Source organism: Lytechinus variegatus, chromosome 5 (genome assembly GCF_018143015.1).
Source record: "Lytechinus variegatus isolate NC3 chromosome 5, Lvar_3.0, whole genome shotgun sequence".
In the NCBI taxonomy this organism is placed as follows: domain Eukaryota; kingdom Metazoa; phylum Echinodermata; class Echinoidea; order Temnopleuroida; family Toxopneustidae; genus Lytechinus; species Lytechinus variegatus.
In genome coordinates, this window is record NC_054744.1 from 38,112,463 (window position 1) to 38,134,446 (window position 21,984).

At 35.5% G+C, this 21,984-nt stretch overlaps 1 protein-coding gene across 2 annotated transcripts; it reads right to left on the reverse strand.

The window, feature by feature from the left end:
• Nucleotides 1–734: 734 nt before the first annotated feature.
• LOC121416085 (kelch-like protein 24) lies at nucleotides 735–20,245 on the reverse strand. 2 transcript variants are annotated; one of them, XM_041609540.1, is made up of 3 exons: nucleotides 19,785–20,245; nucleotides 6,033–7,363; nucleotides 735–3,323 (listed from the first exon to the last, which is right to left on the reverse strand). In XM_041609540.1, exons 2-3 carry the CDS (start codon nucleotides 7,293–7,295, stop codon nucleotides 2,835–2,837), a joined length of 1,752 nt encoding a protein of 583 aa, XP_041465474.1. In that variant the 5' UTR covers nucleotides 7,296–7,363; nucleotides 19,785–20,245; the 3' UTR covers nucleotides 735–2,834. The 2 variants fall into 2 exon arrangements, with proteins under 2 accessions (XP_041465474.1, XP_041465475.1); XM_041609541.1 differs by lacking the exon at nucleotides 19,785–20,245 and adding an exon at nucleotides 14,264–14,531.
• Between the last annotated feature and the right edge of the window lie 1,739 nt (nucleotides 20,246–21,984).

Below are 21,984 nucleotides of genomic sequence, written 5' to 3' on the forward strand. Positions count from 1 at the left end.
AGAAATTTTATTAGTAATAAAATTACTTTTTACTGCGGAAAGTGATTTTTTCACAACTACGTTCAAAATAACTTCATCGGGTCTCCTTTGAATCAGCCTTAGGTAGTTGTAGTGTAGGAACCGCGTTTAAAACAAGGATTTTTTTAAAAGATGGATTAACAGCGAAATTTCTCTTATATTATGTTCGAACCCGCTAGTAGCAGACAAGGGCCTGTCAAAAGTCTTTAAAACCGTACAAACAATGGTATATTTCAGAATCATTAGAAAATGCATTAGGTTAATATTTGATGTAATGTGTATATTGGCTAAACAAAAATTAATGAATAAAAGAATACATAAATTAATGAATAGATAAAATAGATAAATAAGTAAATAAATAAATAAACAAATAATGAATGAATGAATCAACCAATTGTTCACCATTCGATCAATCAATCAATCAATCAATCAACCAACCAACCACCAACCAACCAACCAACCAACCAACCAGTCAATCAATCAATCAATCAATTATTCAATCAAACCACAATTACCAATCAATCAATAAACCGACCAAAGAACCAAGTAATTGGTTATCAACCATTAAACCAGCCCCAAATAAGCAATGAATGAATAATAAAAGAATAATTATAGTAGAAACTGTTCATAGACGACACGTAGTGTTGAATAAATAAACAAATTAATATTATCAATAAAGCCAATCACATGATCAACACATTTATGCAATTAAAAAGTTAGTATAAAATCACTTTATTATCAATTTCTTATATTATAAATGATAATCTATTTATAAAAGCTGTATCGTTATAATCTACATTAATACACAAATCGGTAAACACACCAATAGAAAGTTAAGTTTCTACACGACTTTGTAGTTCGTCCAAAATTATTATGGTCCAAGGAAATATGGCTTTAATTACCAAAGACCTGAGGAGGCCACGGTCTTAGTCTGATTCACATTAGCCTAAATCCATGATGTCATACACTCTTAAAAAATGTTGGGTATCATACTGTCCGCACAACAATTAAATAAAACTTTATCAAATTCTGAGTAGTTTTAAACCAAACCAATTATGTGTGCTTTAGGTGAAAAATACACAGTATTGGTTGGAAACTATACCCAGAGTTGGATAAATTTGTTAACCAAAAATGCTGTGTGGACATTAAAGGCTCCCCGGGGAAGAACAGGTTGGCTATTTATATCCAATCTGAAACGGGTTTATCCCTGCGATATAATTTTGTATTACATTCATTGTTAATTTTAATTATTGTATATAATCATTTGATAGTGTGGTGTTTGTTTATATTCGTTAAATAAAACCAAACCAAACCAAAGCGTATGTTGCCCAGCATTTCAAGAGTGTGTTCAAGTGGGAGGATGAAATAATAGTTCATCCCACTGAACAATACGTTCGCCGCTTGGATATACGCCAGTTAATTCTTAAATAAAAATACATATATCAATTATTATTTGCGACATGTAGTACATCGTATCTACAAATACTCATCTGATGTATAACTTATGATACGGCAAATAGAAAGGGCCACAAATCAATTTCATTTAATGAAATCGTCTATTAATTTCATGTTTCAGATTGGCAAAATATAATTTATATATATATGTATATTCAAGGAAATTTGATGAGACGTTGACTGAATGAAATTACATTTTAGATATTTTAGTGGAAATTGGAGGCATGCAGTTTCAGTCCCAACCCAACCATCCATTATTTCGAAAGTGCACTGATTAAATTACTTATGAAGCGAACTAATAGAAATGCAGCGCTGAATTTTTAATATTATTTCTACTCCTCGTTGAATGTGTACCGTTGTTGGAAGGTGAATTTGAAATTGAAAGCGTAAATACCGTCATTGAAATTACGTCATTGCACTATATAGATGAAATAATATAATGCATGCACTCATCTTGTCTGCTTATACATACAATATTTGATCTGATGGTTTTGAATACACATTTTGTCATTTGCAAGATAACAGAACATGTGAAGCTAGTATAGCCATGCGAGAGCAAAAACAAAAAACAAACAAAACGGAAGACCTGTCACAATCTAATCTGACGAAGTGAAGATAAAACACAAAAATTCCTTTTAAGTACTGTAAATGATATACCTAATATTTTTCACTGTCGCTTCCCCACCGAAAATAAATGAAAATATCCCTCAACTCCATCAAACATTCACGCTTATTTGAGAAACACAATAATTTATATTTATATATTTTAAAATACTATCGAACAACGTCTGTGAGGTTCACCAAAACCACAAGAATGCATGAAAATAATTATGAAAATAGCGATAATCACTACACACAATTGTAATTATTGTAACCACAAGACTGACATTAGAACAACTCGATGTGGTTGTCATATTGACTTGCTTCACATGCCTCATTTATTTTGAGGACGGACCGATGACTAATTTATTCACGTCATCATTGCCTCTACATGGTGATCAAAATGATTAATTGAAATTGAACAGTAACAAATGTAATTTCAAGCTAAAGTGACGTTAATGACGACGTTTATAAAAAAGTGATAAACATGGTAAATTAATCTGTTTGCTATTTTTATTTTTCACATATTTGTATTTTATAGATAAGAATCAATGGAATTTGAAAATGATTTATGGAACTAATACAGACACGACAGAAAGCGATACATAGCTGTCAATTTTTGATCGACTTCTGCAATAAACCTTCTTTCTCTAATTAGCTTTTGAGTCGCTTTAGGATTTGACTGTGATTGAGTTGTTTCAGAAGGACATCAGGTTAACGAGCAATAAAAACGCTCACAGAAATCGAGCTTCCAGCTACGATCATATTCTCTTAATGACCGTAGCGCAGCCGTGCAACCTGATAGGATAAGGGAGGTTTTGTGACGGTCTCCAACGATTCGTGGTCGGATCGTAGCCCTCGACTTCACTGATCGGCGAATTTGGTTGGTTCTCCCCTCCCATCACGTAGATCTTTCCATCGCACACCGTCGCACCACATAGTGCATGTGTCTCTGCCATGTTCTCAGCCTGACTCCACGAATCTTCTACGGGGTTGTACCGGTGCACCACCGTCGACACACTCCCGACGATGTAGACGTAGGATTCGAGGACGACTGCCGTAATGCCGGAGAAAGCGTGCGGCATCGGGTTACAAGCCTCCCATGATCGGTGACTGGACGCGTCGTCGAGATCGTAGCTGTAAACGAGGTCGGTTGCGGTACCGTTTGCAAGGGCGCCTCCAAAGACGTAGAGTTTGTTGCCGAAGATAACGGTGCTTGGTGAGCTGACTGCAATAGGGATGGGCTCAAGCTGTTAAATAGTACCAACAAGAAAATATAAAATTAGTAACAATAATGACAATAAGAACAACTACAATATTGAACAATAATGAGAAAAACGATATTGATAAAACTAATGAAAATAACAATAATCAAATTTTTTATCTATATAATATAGAGTAGGAATGCATTGACGAAGCGGGGAAATGCCAATATCAAGCAAACGTAATGAGGAAAAAAAATTGAAGTGTAACATCAAACTATTTCATTAACGTATTGATCTGTATTCAGGATAATTCTTGTGCAATTTGAAGTCATGGTGATGAAACATATGTTGTTTTTCATTTCCAATTTCCCATTCTAATAATTATCAATATGATCTTTTTCACACGATATAACAATCTGTTTTTCAATTGTATACCACATCTTTGAAATTGGGACAATGGATCAACCCTCCGTGTATAATGACACAAAGGTGTTATTCACAGTGTTTATCAATATTTGCTATAACAAAGTTTCTAACCGCTCCAAAACGCGGCGCACTGTCACTGATTTTAATTTTTCATGAGATATGGATCATTAAATTTGAGGAAGCTTACGTTAAAGTAATAAACAACGCTGCAAGAGGATCATAAAAAAGTGACGCACAACCCTGTTGTGATATTAGTCAATGCCAGGGGCGGCGGATCCGATGGGGCAGGGGCACTTGCCCCCCCCCCAAAAAAAAAAAAAAAAAAAAATCACCATAGGAAAAAAGTAAACTTTCTTTAAAAATTTAATACTTTTTCCAAAGTAAAACACAATATATTTTATGTTTGGAAAATCACATGGGGGGGATCGCGCTTCGGGCTCGAATCAATTAATGTTTAGTAAGGTACCCAAAACATGGCTTAGTATGGAAAATGCATTTTTAAATGGAATGTGCCATATTTCAAAATGAAATACCCTTTTTAAAGTAAAATCATACATTTCAGGTTAGAATAATACAAAATATTTGGCTTACGCTTCACGCTCGCATCAATTATTGTTTAGTATAAGGGGACTCATTCCTTTCATGGTTACAATATGCTTAGAATTTTTCAGTTTTCAGGTTGGAATATCACAGTGTTTTGGCTCGCGTTTCGTACTGGCATCAATTATTGTTTTGTAAGGTACTCATTCTGTTCCTGATTACAAAAAAATGCTTAGAATGTCAAATTTTTAGGTTGGAATATCACAAATGTACAGCTCGCGCTTCGCGCTCCCTTAATGAATCACTTAGATGCACATCTTTTTCATGATTACAAACACTACTCGGAATGTTTAATTTTCATGTCTTGCGACATGAATTATCCACAAGTTTGAGCTCGTGATTTGCACTTGCAACATCTCGCAAGGATGCCCTTGCACCTTGCCCTTTTGCATCAAAATGTCTCACATAGATTGGTATTTTGGTGAAATTTTGTCCCACCAGAAAGGTAGGAAGTGTTGGTAATTGGAAACTTTATTAATCTTTCATTCACTTGTTGTTTATCGACTCGACTGACGCGACCAAACAAAGCTACCGCATCGTATAATAATGTGGCGGTCAAATATCAAAGAATTGTCAAAATAAATATCTTTACAGAGTCATGAGTCATATCCAGGATGTTAATGTATAAATGCACAGCAATGACGTTTCCAAGAAAATCATGCTTTGAAGACTTTATCAAAACAAAACTCCAAAGTATTTTTGGCGGAATTTATCAGTATCTATTTAATTTATCCTTTCAGATACATTCTGAAATTCATCGAAGCTATTACAACTCTATTAAAATTGTAGGAAGGGTGGGCCGTGGTAGTGTGGTAAGCTTCACGGTGTGATAGACATTGAAACAGGAAAAAATCTTTTGTGTTCTAGGATGAATAACCAGCCCATCAAATTTCGTTGAAAAGAAAGAATGACATTCATTCAACAGTGCCGGACTGGTCGTTTAGTTTCATCATAGATAAAACTATAATATCGACTTCATAAGAATTATTACGCCATGCCTCATTTGAAATGTATTGGTTATATATAACAAATACAATGAACCGAATCCCAAGAAATATACTGCATTTATTTCATATTCAAGACAATATCTGTGACACTGACCTCATCAAATTTGGGCACCCAATTTTACGTTCTGATTATAAAGACCATGCATGACTTTATTTATCTCGACACTCATTCTGTTATCATGCGCTTGTAAATTAAAATCTACTCTGAAGAATCGAGAGTCCAAGCTCTGTCTAAATCAGTTTCTATGAATGTTTAAATAGTTCAATCTTTACAAGTTTACACGGATTTTATACTGTCAAGGAAGATTTTTTTTATACAGAGTAAGTCAGGAAAAATAGTACACCTCGAAAACTGCCAATTAAAGTGAAAAAAAAATCATCATCAACACATTTGTCCTAGAGTATTTTCTTCCAGATACTTCCATATCATTTTCATGTGATGTGTGATTACGCTTGAGTAATCAGGGGGTATATTCTTTTCTGAGATGTTAAATTAGATTTAGATTTGTGCCAAAGTAAGGTATGCATGCATTTAATGAATCCAGAAAAGTTGCAGTAAAATCTGTAATAAAAAAATCCGTTTCAATCAAATTGACATGAAAATTGTTTGATAAACACGTTTAATATCAATTTAAATGTTAATTTATGAGATAAATGGGGATATCGATGCTTATTATTCTCCTTAAAGCCTGTTTCAGAAACTTTCAAACCTCGAGCTTACCTCATGCCACATGTTGTTTTTTGTGTCGAATCTGTCCACCAGTCGAACTCTCTGTACACCGTCGAATCCGCCGACGAAATATAAATTGCCGTCTTCAGAAGACGTACACGCCACCCGATGTCGAACCCGCTCTGGAGGAAGACTAGGAAGATCAACCCATTGGGAGTCTTCCGCCCGATGGACAATGAACGAACCCCTTGATCCCATCACGAAAACATCATCTATTACCGCGGTGACGCATGATACTGGCTCAGAGTCAAACGGAAGATGGGAAAATGTTGACCAACGGCGGTCGACGGGATCGAAGTATTTCACCTCAGTCAGTTTGATGTTGGCCGGGCCGATGCCCCCGACTACGAGCACCACACGACGTGAACGAGACCGTAATCGAGGTACATTGTAATTCAAAGCTGCACGATGTCGGGCAGTTACTTCGATGGTCATAGACAGCGATTCCGATTTCGTTAAGAGTGGATGAGAGAGCACCTTATCTACCAAGTACTCTGTGGGCAAGAGGTGTTCACGGACGTGCGATAATAGTTGCTTGAGGTAGTTTAATCGCATCTTTCGGCTGTGGTTGACCCAGGCAATGATCGTCTCGAACACTTCTTCTTCGTCCAAGATCACAAGATTATCGGTGGATAGGTACTTATCAATCATCTCGAATGACTGATCAAGAATCTCGGGATGCTTCCTGACAGATCTGAAGTTCCGGACTGAAAACTTCCACACCTTCTCAGCGAGTTCGTCACAACTGAACCTTTCTGCCAAGGTATAGATTCCTAGACAGTTGGAAGGATGCAAAAGCTTTTCCATGTAGTCCACACATCCTTCTTTGACGGAAGTCATAAGTAACATATCTGCAGCCTCCAATATAAGAGGAACATTCTGTTGGGTGAAAGACAGTTCTGAGGTATACGCAAAGTCCAGGATAAGGGCAACACTGTCTGCGCTGATACCTTTCAAAGACACTGATGATAACTTGCTCTCCTGCATGTTTGAGCAGAACATCCGGTGGAAGTAGGGACTTACTGCAGCCAGGACATTTCGATGACAAGGGAATGTTCTGTTATCAACCTTAAGAACAATGTCGGTCAACTGTTTATCCTTCCAGAGATCGCACAGTCCCTTCATGAGCAGGTCGGAATGGCCTGATCCACGGAATATTATGACCTCCTCGTCGCTTGTGCCTGGCTCATTGTTGTTTATGGTATTCTTCATCTCTGGTTTGGAGTCTAAGATGGGTAGAAGAACTACAGACATGGTAAAGTCTGAAGGTATCCTCACTTCCTTGCCAATGTTAAATCTGAAAGCTCATCCGGAGGTTGATCCTGCAAAGGGAACAGTATTAAAGACAAAATAGTCACATCATGCGAAAAAAATGTAAGAATTCTAAACGATCGTGAAAACAAATTAAAATTATTTTTTGGTCCTAGGATTGAAAATAAATATGATATAGTTGGCAAAATGGAATCCCTCTATTATTCAAGCAGTAGATTTATACCAATAAATTGATATATTCAAATCGATCATCTCCGTTATCAGCCTTACATGTACTTTCGGTTCCAACCAAAATGTCATGTTAATTAGCAAATTTTCAACTGGGTATATACGAAATCAGAGTTTTCTGAGTATGAGTTTCAAGTAAATAAGTATTGGTATTTATTTCTGACGAGATCCTTGTTTGTCGAGCTGCTTCTACAAGCACGCATGCGCATACTCAAAACACAATTTTTTATTCGTTAGGATGGGCATCGTTGCATGCATAGTCGGCATTGTTCCATGGGAGATAACTTGTCATAAATGATGTTTCCTTTCAGTGAGTCTAGCAACTTTATGACGTTTTAAAGGTAACGCCCAATCTCAAATGCAGGGTGTTCAAAGCACGTATTTCCAACAGATATCTTACACAGGAATGTATTATCATAAACTGAAAAGACGAGGAAATAAGCGGGACTGTTAAATAAAATTGAAGGAAAAAATGGCGACGCACATAATGACTCAGTCAGTCGACATTTATTAAAAGTAGTGTACAATATTCTTTTCAATATTTGAACAGAGACGCAGATATAAAGGTCTCATTTTTTTTTATAGTGATGTAGCTGTATAAGGGACGATCACTACAATGGGGGTGGTACAAGTGCAGAAATATGTGCCCCATCGATTGATAGAGAATGGAAAAGAGAAAAGGAACCACGGGGTAAAACTGAAAGGTTGATCGAGAAGAGGATTATGTACCCTCCTTCATTATTTTCCTCTAATCGCCCTTTCACACGGTAAAAAAATATCGCAATTTGAATGATGATGTGAAAAATAAGGCTAATGACGAATTTTCAGCACATGTGAAACCAAACTAAAACACAGAATCACGAACGATAATCACAATCACGAATTCAAATTCTACTCTGGAGGTAAATTCCAGGAAAATATGTAAGTTTTACTCAAATTACGTTAATAATTTTGCATGTGAAAGGCTTGACCCCCAAAACACCATTTTTTTTTCTGGGGGGGGGGGGGGAGCTTACATGACCTTTCAAGCACGTCCGTAGATAATACAACGTTTATGCACTCATCGTAGTTCGTATTTGAGATGCAGTGCTTTGAATGACAAGTCATCAATGGCACATACCGCCTTCGCTTAAGAATTCAAATTCAAATCACAATTTTCGAGTGAGCGTATGAAAGAACCGATGATTCTAAAGACGAACTGCAATCCTCATTATAATGATGATTCACGATTCACGTGTGAAAAGGCTCTAAAATCTTTCGAATTGTATGATTACCTAAATGCGAGAGACCCCCAACAGCCCAATCCCGGCTCCCCTGTGATCATGCTTTTGATCCATTGGGTTCATCAAATGCCCTAGATTATCACCGTCTGGTTGATGACCGAAAACAAAGGCCCAAAGCAAAAAATGAACTACTGAGAATTTCAACACAGATCCCCAAGATATAAATTTTTGTTTGTTCCCCTTTGATTTCTTACAAGGTGTGACAATGTATCTATACCGACTCCCCGCTCTCCAAAAAAGTTCACATTTTCTATAATTCACTTGATTTTGTGATACCAGCGCAAATAGTTGACTCCAGTAGACAACTATAATTTATGTGTATGCTAAATTAATAGGCATACCAACTGATGCAAGCATAATCTATAAAATTTAATATCTTTTCTTCGTTGTCATGCAGTGATGAGAGAAACTAAGAGACTGCATGGGACTGATCTTTACGATAGCAGCACCTGAACCAGTTAAACAATGGTCTTCATTTATTTACAGACACGCAATTCGTTCATATCGATGTAAACGTTTCCTGATTTCGATTGGGACAAATCGATTTATTCCTCCATGCGGACAATTTCATTGTTAGCAATCTAGACTGAGCCATTTACCATAAAAAGAGAAACAATAGCGGGGTTAATCATCAGTGGAGAAGTAATAAGGAAGAAGTGAATCTATATTAGATTGGTGGAAACGATGTCATAACTTTGGCTACACCGTTCATAACATAGATTTAGAATAGATGAATAAGTCATAACAGAAGTAGTGTATAATAAATATATTTTCATTATAATGTCGATTTCTTCAAAACAAAACTGAAAACTTACCTTTTCCAAGAAAGTTTTCAATTAATTGAGAAACTTTTGTTTATCTTGTTAATCGTTGTTTTCTGTTTGCTATATAATTTCTAGGGCCTATGTGCAGTTATAATAGAAATTGCACAAAATAAATTAACAATTATCATTGTTCACCTACTATTCTTCAAAACTACAAATATTTTTATCAAATACTTCCTTGACCAAAACAAACAGTCAATTTAAAAATATATTTGATGCATGTGAAAATATGTACAAATCGTTTTATGTATATTTACCAGTCTAACCGACCAATTCGCAAAACAAAATACTAGTAAAATCTATACAAAAAATCGTCAGCTATATACTTTTTTGCGGTTAATACCATGACTGATGAGGAATTGTTTTTGTGTTTTCTTTTCGACGAATATACCCTCTCAGATCATTTTATTTAATAAATTGCATTGCTCTCTTCCAGTACAACTATTATAGTTTTTACCAAGAATTGTATATCATCAAAACCATCAAAATAACCATGAATATGAAAAAAATCAACTTCTCCATAATGGATGCAATTGATATATAGGAATAAGAGTAGGCAGTAGTTCGGTTATCGTGGTTTATTGCGAATTGTTACAAAAAGGAAGTCGTGTGAAAATAATTATTGTGTGGTTATTGCAAAAGGAAGATTAATGCAATAAATTATTTACCTAATCACGAATTAAAGTTTTCTTAACCAAGGTCGCAGTATAATAACGAATTTCCTCACCTCAGATATTACAAAATTAATAAAATGGCATTGATGACGAAATGTCGATGGTGGTATAGCAAATACACCCTCATTTTTTGATTTGGATTTCCCTGTTTGCAATGTGTCAATTCTGGAGAATAAATATATAAGATTAAAACTGAAATATACAGATGAGTCATGCTACCCTGACAATATTAATTGCTTATTAATTAATGCTTGCAATATTGTAATAATTTGGTAATAAAGCCCATTTTTAATGCTCGGATGTATCGATATACATTCATTATATATTTAATATATAGGCCTACATGTAATATACATGTAACCCGATTTGACGCTAGCAATGATTGATGATCGGGTCATATACATTCACATAAACATATATTTTGTTCCATTTCATAAATTTCTTAATTTTTTTTTTTGCATAACTTCATATAAAAACAATTACAAAAAAAAAAAGCTTGTATCTCCCCCGTCCTTCGTGTTTAGCAGTGCGTAGCCGATATTTCGAGCCAAACTTTTTTTTACTTCAACAAGAGTTACTGCTTGGTGTTGGAAAATAAAATCTATTGTCCAAATTACATGTTGTGTTAGCGTTCCATAGTTCACATAAAACTTGCACTCCACTTGGGCGTGTACACATTGTAACTTTTTCGAAAACTGGAATAAGCAAATAATCTTCGAATGGCCTACATAAAAGAGAATATTCTTGGGGAGTGGATATAAAGTATGCAAGATATTCATTTTTATATAGAAAATTCTGTATTGTCTGAAGTAACAAAAAACAATTGAACAATACATACTTTTCATTCCCTTTTACACATGAAAGTTTAAGAATCAAGTAAACGTTATATAGTCAGATTTGTGACAACATAAAATAGATCGAGGGAGGGAGGGAGGGAGGGAAGGAAGGGGGGAGGGAGAGAGGGAGGGAGGGAGGGAGGGAGAGAGAGAGGGGTGAGATTAGTGATTAGAAAACATGAGAAAAACAGGTCCGTGTGGGGTCTTTGATCTTCAATCTTTTTTTATGATTCTCTTTGTATCGGCTGCCTTAAATCTCTCCATTGAACAAAATGTGACAATGAATAACTAACAGATAAAGAACTATTCTACTACGACAAGCATATTGTCGCCATAATTTGCCATATTTCAATTTATCACATTTTCCTCTTGAGTAGTTATCATTTATGGCGGTATTACTTTTCACACGCAAGGCGAAAAAACATGTTGAACTCCTTCATCCCTGGTTCGCATCCTGCATGGCACGTTAATCCTCTTTTTTGTTGTTGTCTCTTTCGAAAAACATCGGATAAACCAATCTGCTGGTTTAGTGGGGAAAAACAACAAGATGAATTTCGATCCGCTGAGTAAAGTTCTGAGTCCGTCGGTTTTGAGTTTGGTCCGTGATATAGGGCCGAATCAATTCGGAGTAGAGTCTGTCAAGGGTCTAATTTGGATCTGGGTCACTTTGCACCAAGTGATTTTTTTTCTGTTGGGAACAAACAATGCAAAACTTTTCAAGACTAAACTGTTGAATGATAAATCAAAGCGACTGAGCTGATTACGAATGTTTTAATTGGTTTTGTAGATTGAAATGGAAGGAACTCGAGTACAAAATTGCAAAGAATATATGTTTTTTTTTACCTTGAAACAAAGGCTCGTACCAGACCTAAATACAATAAGAAGTAGTACATTAGCTAAGAAACTGTCAGGGTATTATTCTATTCCCGAGTTGTGGGGGGGGGTGTAAGGGTAAACATCAAAAAGCCATTCATCGATTTTGTGAAAGCTGCCCCCTGGTAGCAAAACTTTGCGTAAAGGCAGAACGGCACTACGATTTTTTTCACAAAACATGGATATTGTGCATCAAGAAGGGTCAACCGAAATAACCCATAATTCAATAGAAATGGAGATCGAATGAAACGGTTGCTCTTTTTTTTTTATTTCACAAGTAAAACAGATGATTGCCAAATGGGAACCCGATTCGGCTCAGTGTTCCGATAACATTCTTTTCGTTTGATTTTTAATACTGTAATTGCAACAACCAAAAATCGTGTAAATAGATTTAATGCTCATTACTTGCCTATTTCAACAAAGACATATTTAGATATTGTCATCAAAACGACGGAGAAATCAATTTATTTCGTCATTCCCAAGCCGTTGGTAAACCCGTGCCTATATAACCATGATAACTTTTTTTTTAAGTTTTATGAACTATCGAGGCACCGTGAGAGGGAGGGAGCGAGGTGTGCTTCTAAGGTGTTTAAAGCAAATATGACGTTGAATTGAACAAAGCAATCAAATAAAGAGACATAAACAATGCGATGTGGCTCACACTGTCATGACTGTTGTAAGGTACAAAAGGACTTCTGACATTATTCATAAAACACGCAGGAATGAAACCTCTGTATACTGAAGTCAATTTCTCAAGGCGTTTAATGCAATATCATTTTTTTAAACCTTGAAGCAAGTGTCAAGCCCGTATCCGGGGGGGGGGGGTGGCTCGGTGACTGATGACCATTTTTGGCTTGTCAATTTGCTGAGCATGCACGGAAGAAAAGGAATCGAACCCCATATTATTTAAGCCCCTGCCTTCGGGGCTTGAGGAGAGTACCAGTATCACTATTATGAAATTATACAGAGTATACAGCTCCACATTATAGCCTTCTTACTGTGAATAAAATGAGAGCCTAATATTAATAAAGTAATTTACTTATTTATCTTTTTATTTATTCCGTTTCAAGTACCATGGTAGTATATTCAGTATAAGACCTCTACAAGAGAGTTCTGCACAAGTATAAAAAAAATAACAAAACCAGAGATAAGTAAAAGCTGTAAATAAACAGTATAGAAGAAAAAAGTCATTGACCGCAAGTAGAATGATTTTACGAAGGCCCTTTTAGATCATATAAAATGATTGTACCATTTATTCCATACATATATCCATGCGATTATAATGGTGATCTTTGTGCAAGGGACACTGCATCAAAATGCAAATTTGATCATTGATATAGCCCCCCCCGGCTCTCATCCACTCTCTCTTATACTTAAAGAGAGATCCACAATCACGTTTAAAATAGATTAATGGAAATATAATACATCGCCGAATTTGTCTTAGGGGCTTATATGCAATTACAAGCTCGTTAGCAATAATGGGATCAATATGTTAACGATGTTTTTGGTCTAGTTTGAAATAAAGAGATTTAAGTAAAGAAATGTAAAAAAAAAGAAAAAGGAACGGGAAGAGTTTAAATTCAGTTGTGTACAGGAAAAACATCAACAGATGTTAAGGGAATCCAATGTATGTGCACGTTTGCTTTGAGTCAGTTGCTACCAATACCAATACCTTCTTGGGGCGTGGTCGCAAAAAAAGTACAAGCAATCTAATGAGTGTGTGTAGGGGCTGTGTCCATCCCACTCATCATCGTACATGCTAATTAAAAAAATAAAAGGAAACTGTTTACGAAAGTCACCCTAGCTGGTAAAGAGGTTTTATTTTCAATTGTCAAAATACTCACTGAACGAATCCGAATAGATCTAGGCTTATATGCCTACCACGAAATCCCATGAAATTACACCAAAAATAATAACATAAAGGTAGATCTTCTCGCTCCGTTGACTGAAAACTAATTTGGACGCGGGAAAAAAATCATACATAAGAAACCCCGAACCAAAATCGCGCTATACAAGTTGATAATGATTTCACACATCAATAGATAAGACAATAATTCTTGATTTTCCCATGTAACTATTTAGATATCAAAGAGAGATAATCATTAAAGATTTCACTTTCTCCTATGTGATAAGCTAATTTATATTGCCTTCTGAGAAGGGGGAGGGGGTGGGCAATGAATAGTTAAATTAGTAAAATAAATATATTTTATCAAGTCAGCTTCTAATACTTACTTCACTTAATTCTGTCCTCAGGCCAACAGATCGTCAGCATTACAAAATAGACACTTCTTCGTGTTCTTATATGATCAGAGTGATAGAACAACAGGTCTCCTCTAAACCACGATTATAAACAAGATATGCCTCCTTCAAGACCTGTATACAATTTTATTGACAAGTATATCTCATATAGATCCAATCATTGGACTGCGAGGTCGAGAGAGATTGAATCTCCTTGTTATTTTGAAGGAAAACAACCGTCCAAAGAATCGTGAAGGAAAGTATACCATATCCCAAGCGTAACGTTGTTATTGTCTGGGAAAGAATCTTAAGAGACATATAGCTCACCCTTCGATGGACTCGGTAGATTTCTTTGAATTGTTATTTACGTTCTATCTCAATGAATCTCAAAATGGTTACCAGACCTAAACGTATTTATAGTAACCATGACTTACTTTTGAAATTAGATTGCATATTTATTCATGAACAACCGATTGGGCTCTGTATGGTATAGAAATTATGGGTGCAAATGTATACCTCTAGTGGTACAGTTTAGTCTGAATTCATTTCATAATTATGTTTGTGAATCATCGGAGTCTAAATGATGTATGAACATTATTTTGGTTAGTATCAATATTTTCATCCCGGATAGTGAAGTTGAATGAAGATCACAACGTTGATGTACCTGTATATCTTTTTTAAACGGGTCACATGCCCCAAAATGTTTGCGTGCTGTATGCCTATTGAAAACAAGTTAGTCAGTCGGTAGTTTATTTAATAGACACGATATGAAAGTTTATTGGGGGCGAGGGCAAGCATGATACACGGAAATCGGAGATTCAAGAGATTCAAGATTTTATTAGAACAAATGATCGCAGCTTGTTACAGCTGAACTGGCATATGTTTTACAAAAAAGCATAAAAATACACATAAAATCAACAAAAAGCAATGTTACAAAAGAATCAAGAAATTACAAAAATAATTACGGTAAAATCATGATAATAATTAAGAAGTGAGCTTTGCTTTGGAAAGCTTTGAAAAAGTACATTTGTTGGAAAAATGATTTACTCCTAAAATATAAAATTATTGTGATGTAATATGGGTTTAGAGAAGAATTAGAAGGAAATTTGTTGTAACGGCTTATAGTAGATTCAGTATTGATAATTGAAAATGAGAAAAGAGCAGAAAAGATCGATAGTCGATCGCACCTTGTAAATTCCCAACTTTATTTTCAGTTTAAAAATAGATGAAAAAAAGAGTAAAATATAAAAATTTTCCCTCAAGAATAAAGAAATGAAAAAAAATAATAAGTGCATGGGCGCATATCGGCGGGGTGAGCTTTTTTTTTTACGGAATAAAGAAGTCAATGAGCTAATGGAAAGGTGGGTCATATAATTTGGAACGTAGATGTTCGTGTGTAAGAAAATAGAAAATTCTCTCCATTGTAGTAAGGGGTTTAAGGGCGCCAATATTGAGGACCTGTCATTTCATCACGATGGTATGTTTGTTGATTAGGTAAATACACTTTACTCGAACGTGCTCTCAAACAATATAGTTGAAGAAAAAAAAGCTATGAGAGAGAGGAGCAAATACTGAGTTTTGTTGAAACGTGAAACAATATTTTTTTCCTCCCAAATATTCTATTTTGTAAATAGCAGAGTGAAAAAAACACAAAATAATCATAAACAATAAAGGGTATATAGTGCTTATCAAAGGCAAATTGATGGATAGATAGCAAGACATTGGTTTAGCAGTATACACTGCCATGACATTGGTTAATTATAAACATATCTACTCCGACTCTACATGCATCTCATTTTCGCATTTCCTTTTCTAAACACTTTATTGATATGATTTCGGAATAAGTAAATTATACAGAAACACATATAGCTTCTGTATAATCAACAATCAAACAGCTATATAGTGACCAGTGTCATTATTTTCTCTGGATAATTCCAGCAAAAATAGCGACATCCTTGCCAAAAAACAAACAAACAATCCAACGCATATACTATTCAAAACATAGACAAAAAATACCTATATTCATCAGCTGTCCCAAATATTTTTCGATGGATGCCGTATACAGAAATGATATAAATAAAATCATTATCAAAATACTTATTGCAAAAATCATTCAGTTGAAATGGGGCATGAAACGACTTAAAATGAATCACAATCGACACGGACTATTACGTTTTACACCACTACCAAACTATATAGAAAAGATTTGACAGCCAGCATCTCGTACAGTATTACTTGATGTGCATCTTTTCTTCTTTAAATGTTTCGCTTATTATTTGTTCATCATGGCCACATTCTCTTTAAATGGAGCGTAAAATTGGGGTGTTTATCACGGACATTTCATGCATTATTTTGTCAATAATTCATAGCATTGCTCTAACATCGCTGAATAAATCGAGGTCAAGTGAAAAATGTGCTATAAAATGCTTCTGTATTAATCACAGCTCATGAGCCAAAACTTTGATCAGATAATTCAATTTTACTTTTATGGCCACGATAACTCAATTTTTTTAAAGTGAGAGTGATCTAGCAAACCACCTCTGCTTTCCATATCCTTCCCATGTCACTATATCTTCCTCGACTCCACCAAACAATGAAGTAAACTACAAGAAATATTAAAATTCACACTAAATATTGTATAAAACTATCTCCTGTGAAATTTGTAAGTTGTTAATCTTTCATTATTAGATGCTCCGGAAGTATCGCGATCCCGCATAAGTCTAAACAGAATTAGGTACGGCAATGTAGGAATTTTGATTGGATTGGACTTGTATACAAACTAGCATGCAATATAAACCTATCTATTTTTAGATTCTGGTGTTGTTTAAAATCGACTGATATACATAATGAACAGTTTTATTAATCTTATCTTTTCTCAAAACCCTTTTCGTTGAAAAATATGTTATTTTGATCTCAAGAAGCCTTTAATTTTAACTTATAAATTTCAACTTCGATATTGAATAATTTTTCTCAAAAACTCTTCAGCTTAAAAGGATATGCTATTTTGATTTTGGGGAAATTCGTTTGTTATCTCTACAATTTCGAGTTTCAAATGGAGCAATCTATTTATCCGGACTGGATTGACTACAAAAACGATGTTAATGGCATTTTACAATTAGAAATTACAGGTCATGAATTTAGGATTTCGATAATTGGAAACTCGATTACGCGAACATATTTGCTTTACATTTTCATTGATATCCGAGTATATTCGCCACTTCTCATCCTTATAATCGCATTATATCACGCTCCATGGGTTATGTTTACACTTTGAACATGTTCAAACGAATATTTTGCACTTTCAACAAATTTTTGTTAGGATTATGGGTCTTGATATGTGTTTATCACATCTTGATTTCATCATTAGAATTCAAATCTCCTATCTTTTGAAGTTTGAACGGCGATGTTGGAATTTTGATTGGATTAGACTTGTATACAAACAAGGAGCATGCAATATAAACCTATTTATGATTAGTTTCTGATGTTGTCGAAAATCGAATGATATGGAACTAGGGTGACATGGATGACGAAACCATAAGATTTGTTTCTATGAAAGCGATTCGTTCATGGAGGGATATGCACCACATTATATATACATATATGTGTGAAGTTATACATGTAACTGTACAACAGCTTTGGCACATCTTTTATTTGAATATTGTGTGAAAGAAATGGATGAAGAGAACATAGTTGTGGAGCGTTGTGGCCCAGTGGATTAGTCTTCGGACTTTGAAACAGAGGGTTGTGGGTTCAAATCCCAGCCATGACGTAATTTCCTTCGGCAAGAAATTCATCCACATTGTGCTGCACTCGACCCAGGTGAGGTAAATGGGTACCTGGCAGGAATTTATTCCTTGAAATGCCATCGCACTGTAAAAGGCTGCGAGGCTAAAGCCAGGATGGTAATAATAATATAATTAAGCCCGCGCGTGTGTGTGCGCATAATAATATATGTATATATACGTACACATAATGTGTGTGTGAGTTTTTTTGTTTTGCCTTTGGAAAGTTGATTCAGGATTTTGTCCCCCCCCCCATCTGGAAAATGGATCGACGCCCATGAATGGTGTCATGCAACGTTGAAAGGACAGCCCATTTTATTTGTTTTTCCACCATGCACGACAGAAATCACCGAGTGTAAAAATAGGATATCATAAATATAAACTTAATGGAGTCCTCATACGCGTCACGTTTGTTTTTGAGGCGTTACGCTTTTTGCCCCGATTTAGAATAAACGAAGTGTTTACAAACTCCGATGATTTAGATGTCAACACCACCGGAAAACACAATGAAAGGAGGCACTGATTAGGACGGCGAAAAGAGGAACTGAAAAGGTGAGTTATCCAATGAATGAGTTGGAAATGATGGATAATGTTTGTAATAATTACAAGTGTTTGAGTTATAAATGAACATCGGTGTCGATGAAATTCAAAAATAGGACTTTAACCATAGGCGGCGGAAGCGGGGGGGACGTGTCCCCCCCTAAATTTGAGGAGGGGGGATGGTCCCCCCTAAATTTGTTGTTGATGACCTTTTTTTTTTTTTTTTTTTTTTTTGCTTCTCAAAATTTTTTGGGGCGCTTGTCCTATTTTTTACATGTGTCCATCCCAAAATTTCAGTTGGACACCCCCTAAATTTATTGGCTTCCGCCGCCAATGTTCATGACCCATCCTGCCATCCTATCATCAAATCTTCACTTTTTTTTAATACAAAACCCTGCGTTAATTCTATGTATACTTTCACATTATGAATAATCTAAACTAGTTCGATTCTGGATCTGGATGAATTTCTAAAATAGTGCAGTTATGAACAAATCCGCCAACCCACAAGCGAAATCAAGAAGATGTATTTCTAATTATGATTTTATTGAAATAATTCTGGATTCACCCCCATCTTGCCAACTGTAATATATCCAATCTACATTTTTTTTCTCATGACAAAATTATCTTCAAGTTCAAGAGGTCGCTATCTTCAGTAGATAGTTCATAGGGTTAGGACAATGTGATCTTTACAAGACTTTAAAAATAAAATCATTTTTATACCTCTTATTTAGCGGGATGAGGGTGATAAAAGAATCCTGCTATTATCATAACAATAGCAAGCAAACCAACAAAAAAAAAACAGGCAGAATTTAAGTGGATTACGTGGTCAATTTTATCTATCCTATGCTATAACGTACATTATATGAAATCAAATGTTACTATAGATTATAATAACATAGACTTAGAGTTGCGAAAATCGTGTAGACAAAATTATTGGTGTCTTAGAAGACAGTGAGTTTTTTTATTTTACATGACACAATGATTTCATGACTTTCTAAGAAAAATGTTAACGACACACTCTCGGCATTCGGTTGAACCAACTGATATTGATTATGAAACATGCCCCTTATCTTATGCGAGTTGCGAAAGCAGGCTCTTGTGCTTGATGATACGTTTTGATATTAGAGATTGTACAGGCACAGGGTATCCTTGCGTGTTTTAGATTATATGAAATGAAGAATATAGTAACTTACCCACAATTTCATGCTCATAGCTCATTAAAAAGCACTGGAAGTCCGAGATTAAACTGCGTCCTTCACGGTCTAGTCGAGTCTATTCAGATATTGTTCCCAGACTAAAAAAACCCGATATAGTCCATTCAATACTAGATTAACACGTAGGTCATAATCGCACGGTGATAGGTACCCAGAACATGATGATTTTTATATACAGCCTTCCCTCTGAATGATATCAAATCAATAACGTTCCGCCGATCACAAGTGCATGCGTTGCATCATAGGCCTACGACAATGGTATAGTAGGGGGTCGAGCCGAATTGAAAACGAGTATAACAAGACTCTTCACAATAGACGAGCTATATGCATGTGTCCGAGATGAATGTTTATCAACCTAATATTCGACTCCCTATTGTCAACAGTTTCTATTGTCTGCTCAGTTTATGCCGATTATTTATTCAGCCAGTGATTGAACAGTGACACACACTTTGGATCAAGCTTGACAATGACAATGGGCTCGTTTTTTTTTTTCTTCATTGGGAGCTAGCTCTCTATTTCTATTTCACCCTTCATTGTTATGTTATCAAGGCTCACTCACTTCTTTTAAAATGGTTTTTCATGAACAAATCAGTCATAGATGTGATCAGCATTTCCTATATTGGACTGCCTGCTCAAAATCCAAAATACCGACCTCGGAAGTTCAATAACATCTAGTGAAGAGTGAAGACGTGGTTGTACACCAGTCTTTTTCTGTTCGACGCCGGTAACATCGGAAGGGGTAAATTCGACGAACCGCGCAGCCTCTTGAAAATAAATACATACTCGCATAATATTCGCAAGTGACCAACGTTCAGTGCCAGTGATACCCTTCAAAACGGGGTTTATCACTTCTTCCAGGGGTGGCGATCCGGGGGGGGGGGGGCACTTTTTGAAGCACTGAAAGAGTGCCCTTTTTACACAAGCAAAATGCCCCCCTCACGTGCCCCTTTCATCTGAGAAGGACCCGTTTTATTTGTGAGCAAGTGCTCCTTGTCTTAATTCTTGTTAGTGCACAACAAAAATTATGGTGTTAACCGGTGTACATAGAGGACCACACCAGTTATTTTACACCGGTATTAAATTTTTGGTAGTTTTACACCTATGGGTGTTATTACAACACCTTTGGTTGTTACATTTACACTCTTTGGTGTTATGTTCAATCTCTAGGGTGTAATTTTAACACCTCAGGGTGTGGTCCTCTATTAACACCAATAATTGGTGTCAGTTTTAACACCACAGTTTTTACAGTGTACTCTTTTTCGACTCAGTCCCCCATTTACTCAAAGTAAAGTACCCCCACGAACGTGTTCTATGCCCCTTTCATACCTGAGAATGTTCCGTTTTGTCTTCTAGTCTTCTAATAGGTGCCCTTTCTCGTATCATTGCCCCTCACGAACGTGTTCTGCGCCCCTTTCATATGAGAATGACCTGCTTTATGCGTTCCCCTTTAGAACAAGAAAAACAATTTTATATGCTACGCCTACTACTAGTTGGATAGATAGGCAGTGGCGTACAGATGGAGGGGAGGCTTAATTGGGGGCTCTTGCCCCCAATTATTCACGACCAAGAAAAAACAGGAAATTGAAAGAAAAAGAGAGATCGGTGAAATATATTATTATCAGAATATTAAAACCTATCACAAAATTGAATTTTCGTTATAAAAATGTCAAAATGTAAAAATAATTATATAAAGTTTTAATCAAGTTCTTAAGAGTTTTAAACAAACTGTTCAAATCTAAACAACGTTCTCAAGGTTTTAAACACTAGTTTTGGCTGCTATATATAGTTTGCCTCTGCATATTTTACTCAATATATATATATATATATATATAAGCATCTTGGTAATAAAAGAACTTAATTGTTGGCATTACAAAAACTGCATTACTCGTGAATTTGTTTCGCATTCCTGATATATATATATATATATATATATATATATAATGTATTCACGTCTTTCTACAGTCACTACATATAAGATTGTCACTTGGTTATGTACTTTATGCTATATTATGTCTCAAGCATTTGTTTTGTATATTATTTCAATAAATGCAGAAAATCCTGCAAAAAAAAACAAGTTGTTTAGACAAACTAAATAACTTGTAAGAGTGACATGCTTAAACAATGTACAACTTATTTTTTATTGTGTAACACGTCCCCAAGACATACTGTTTCTCAGTCA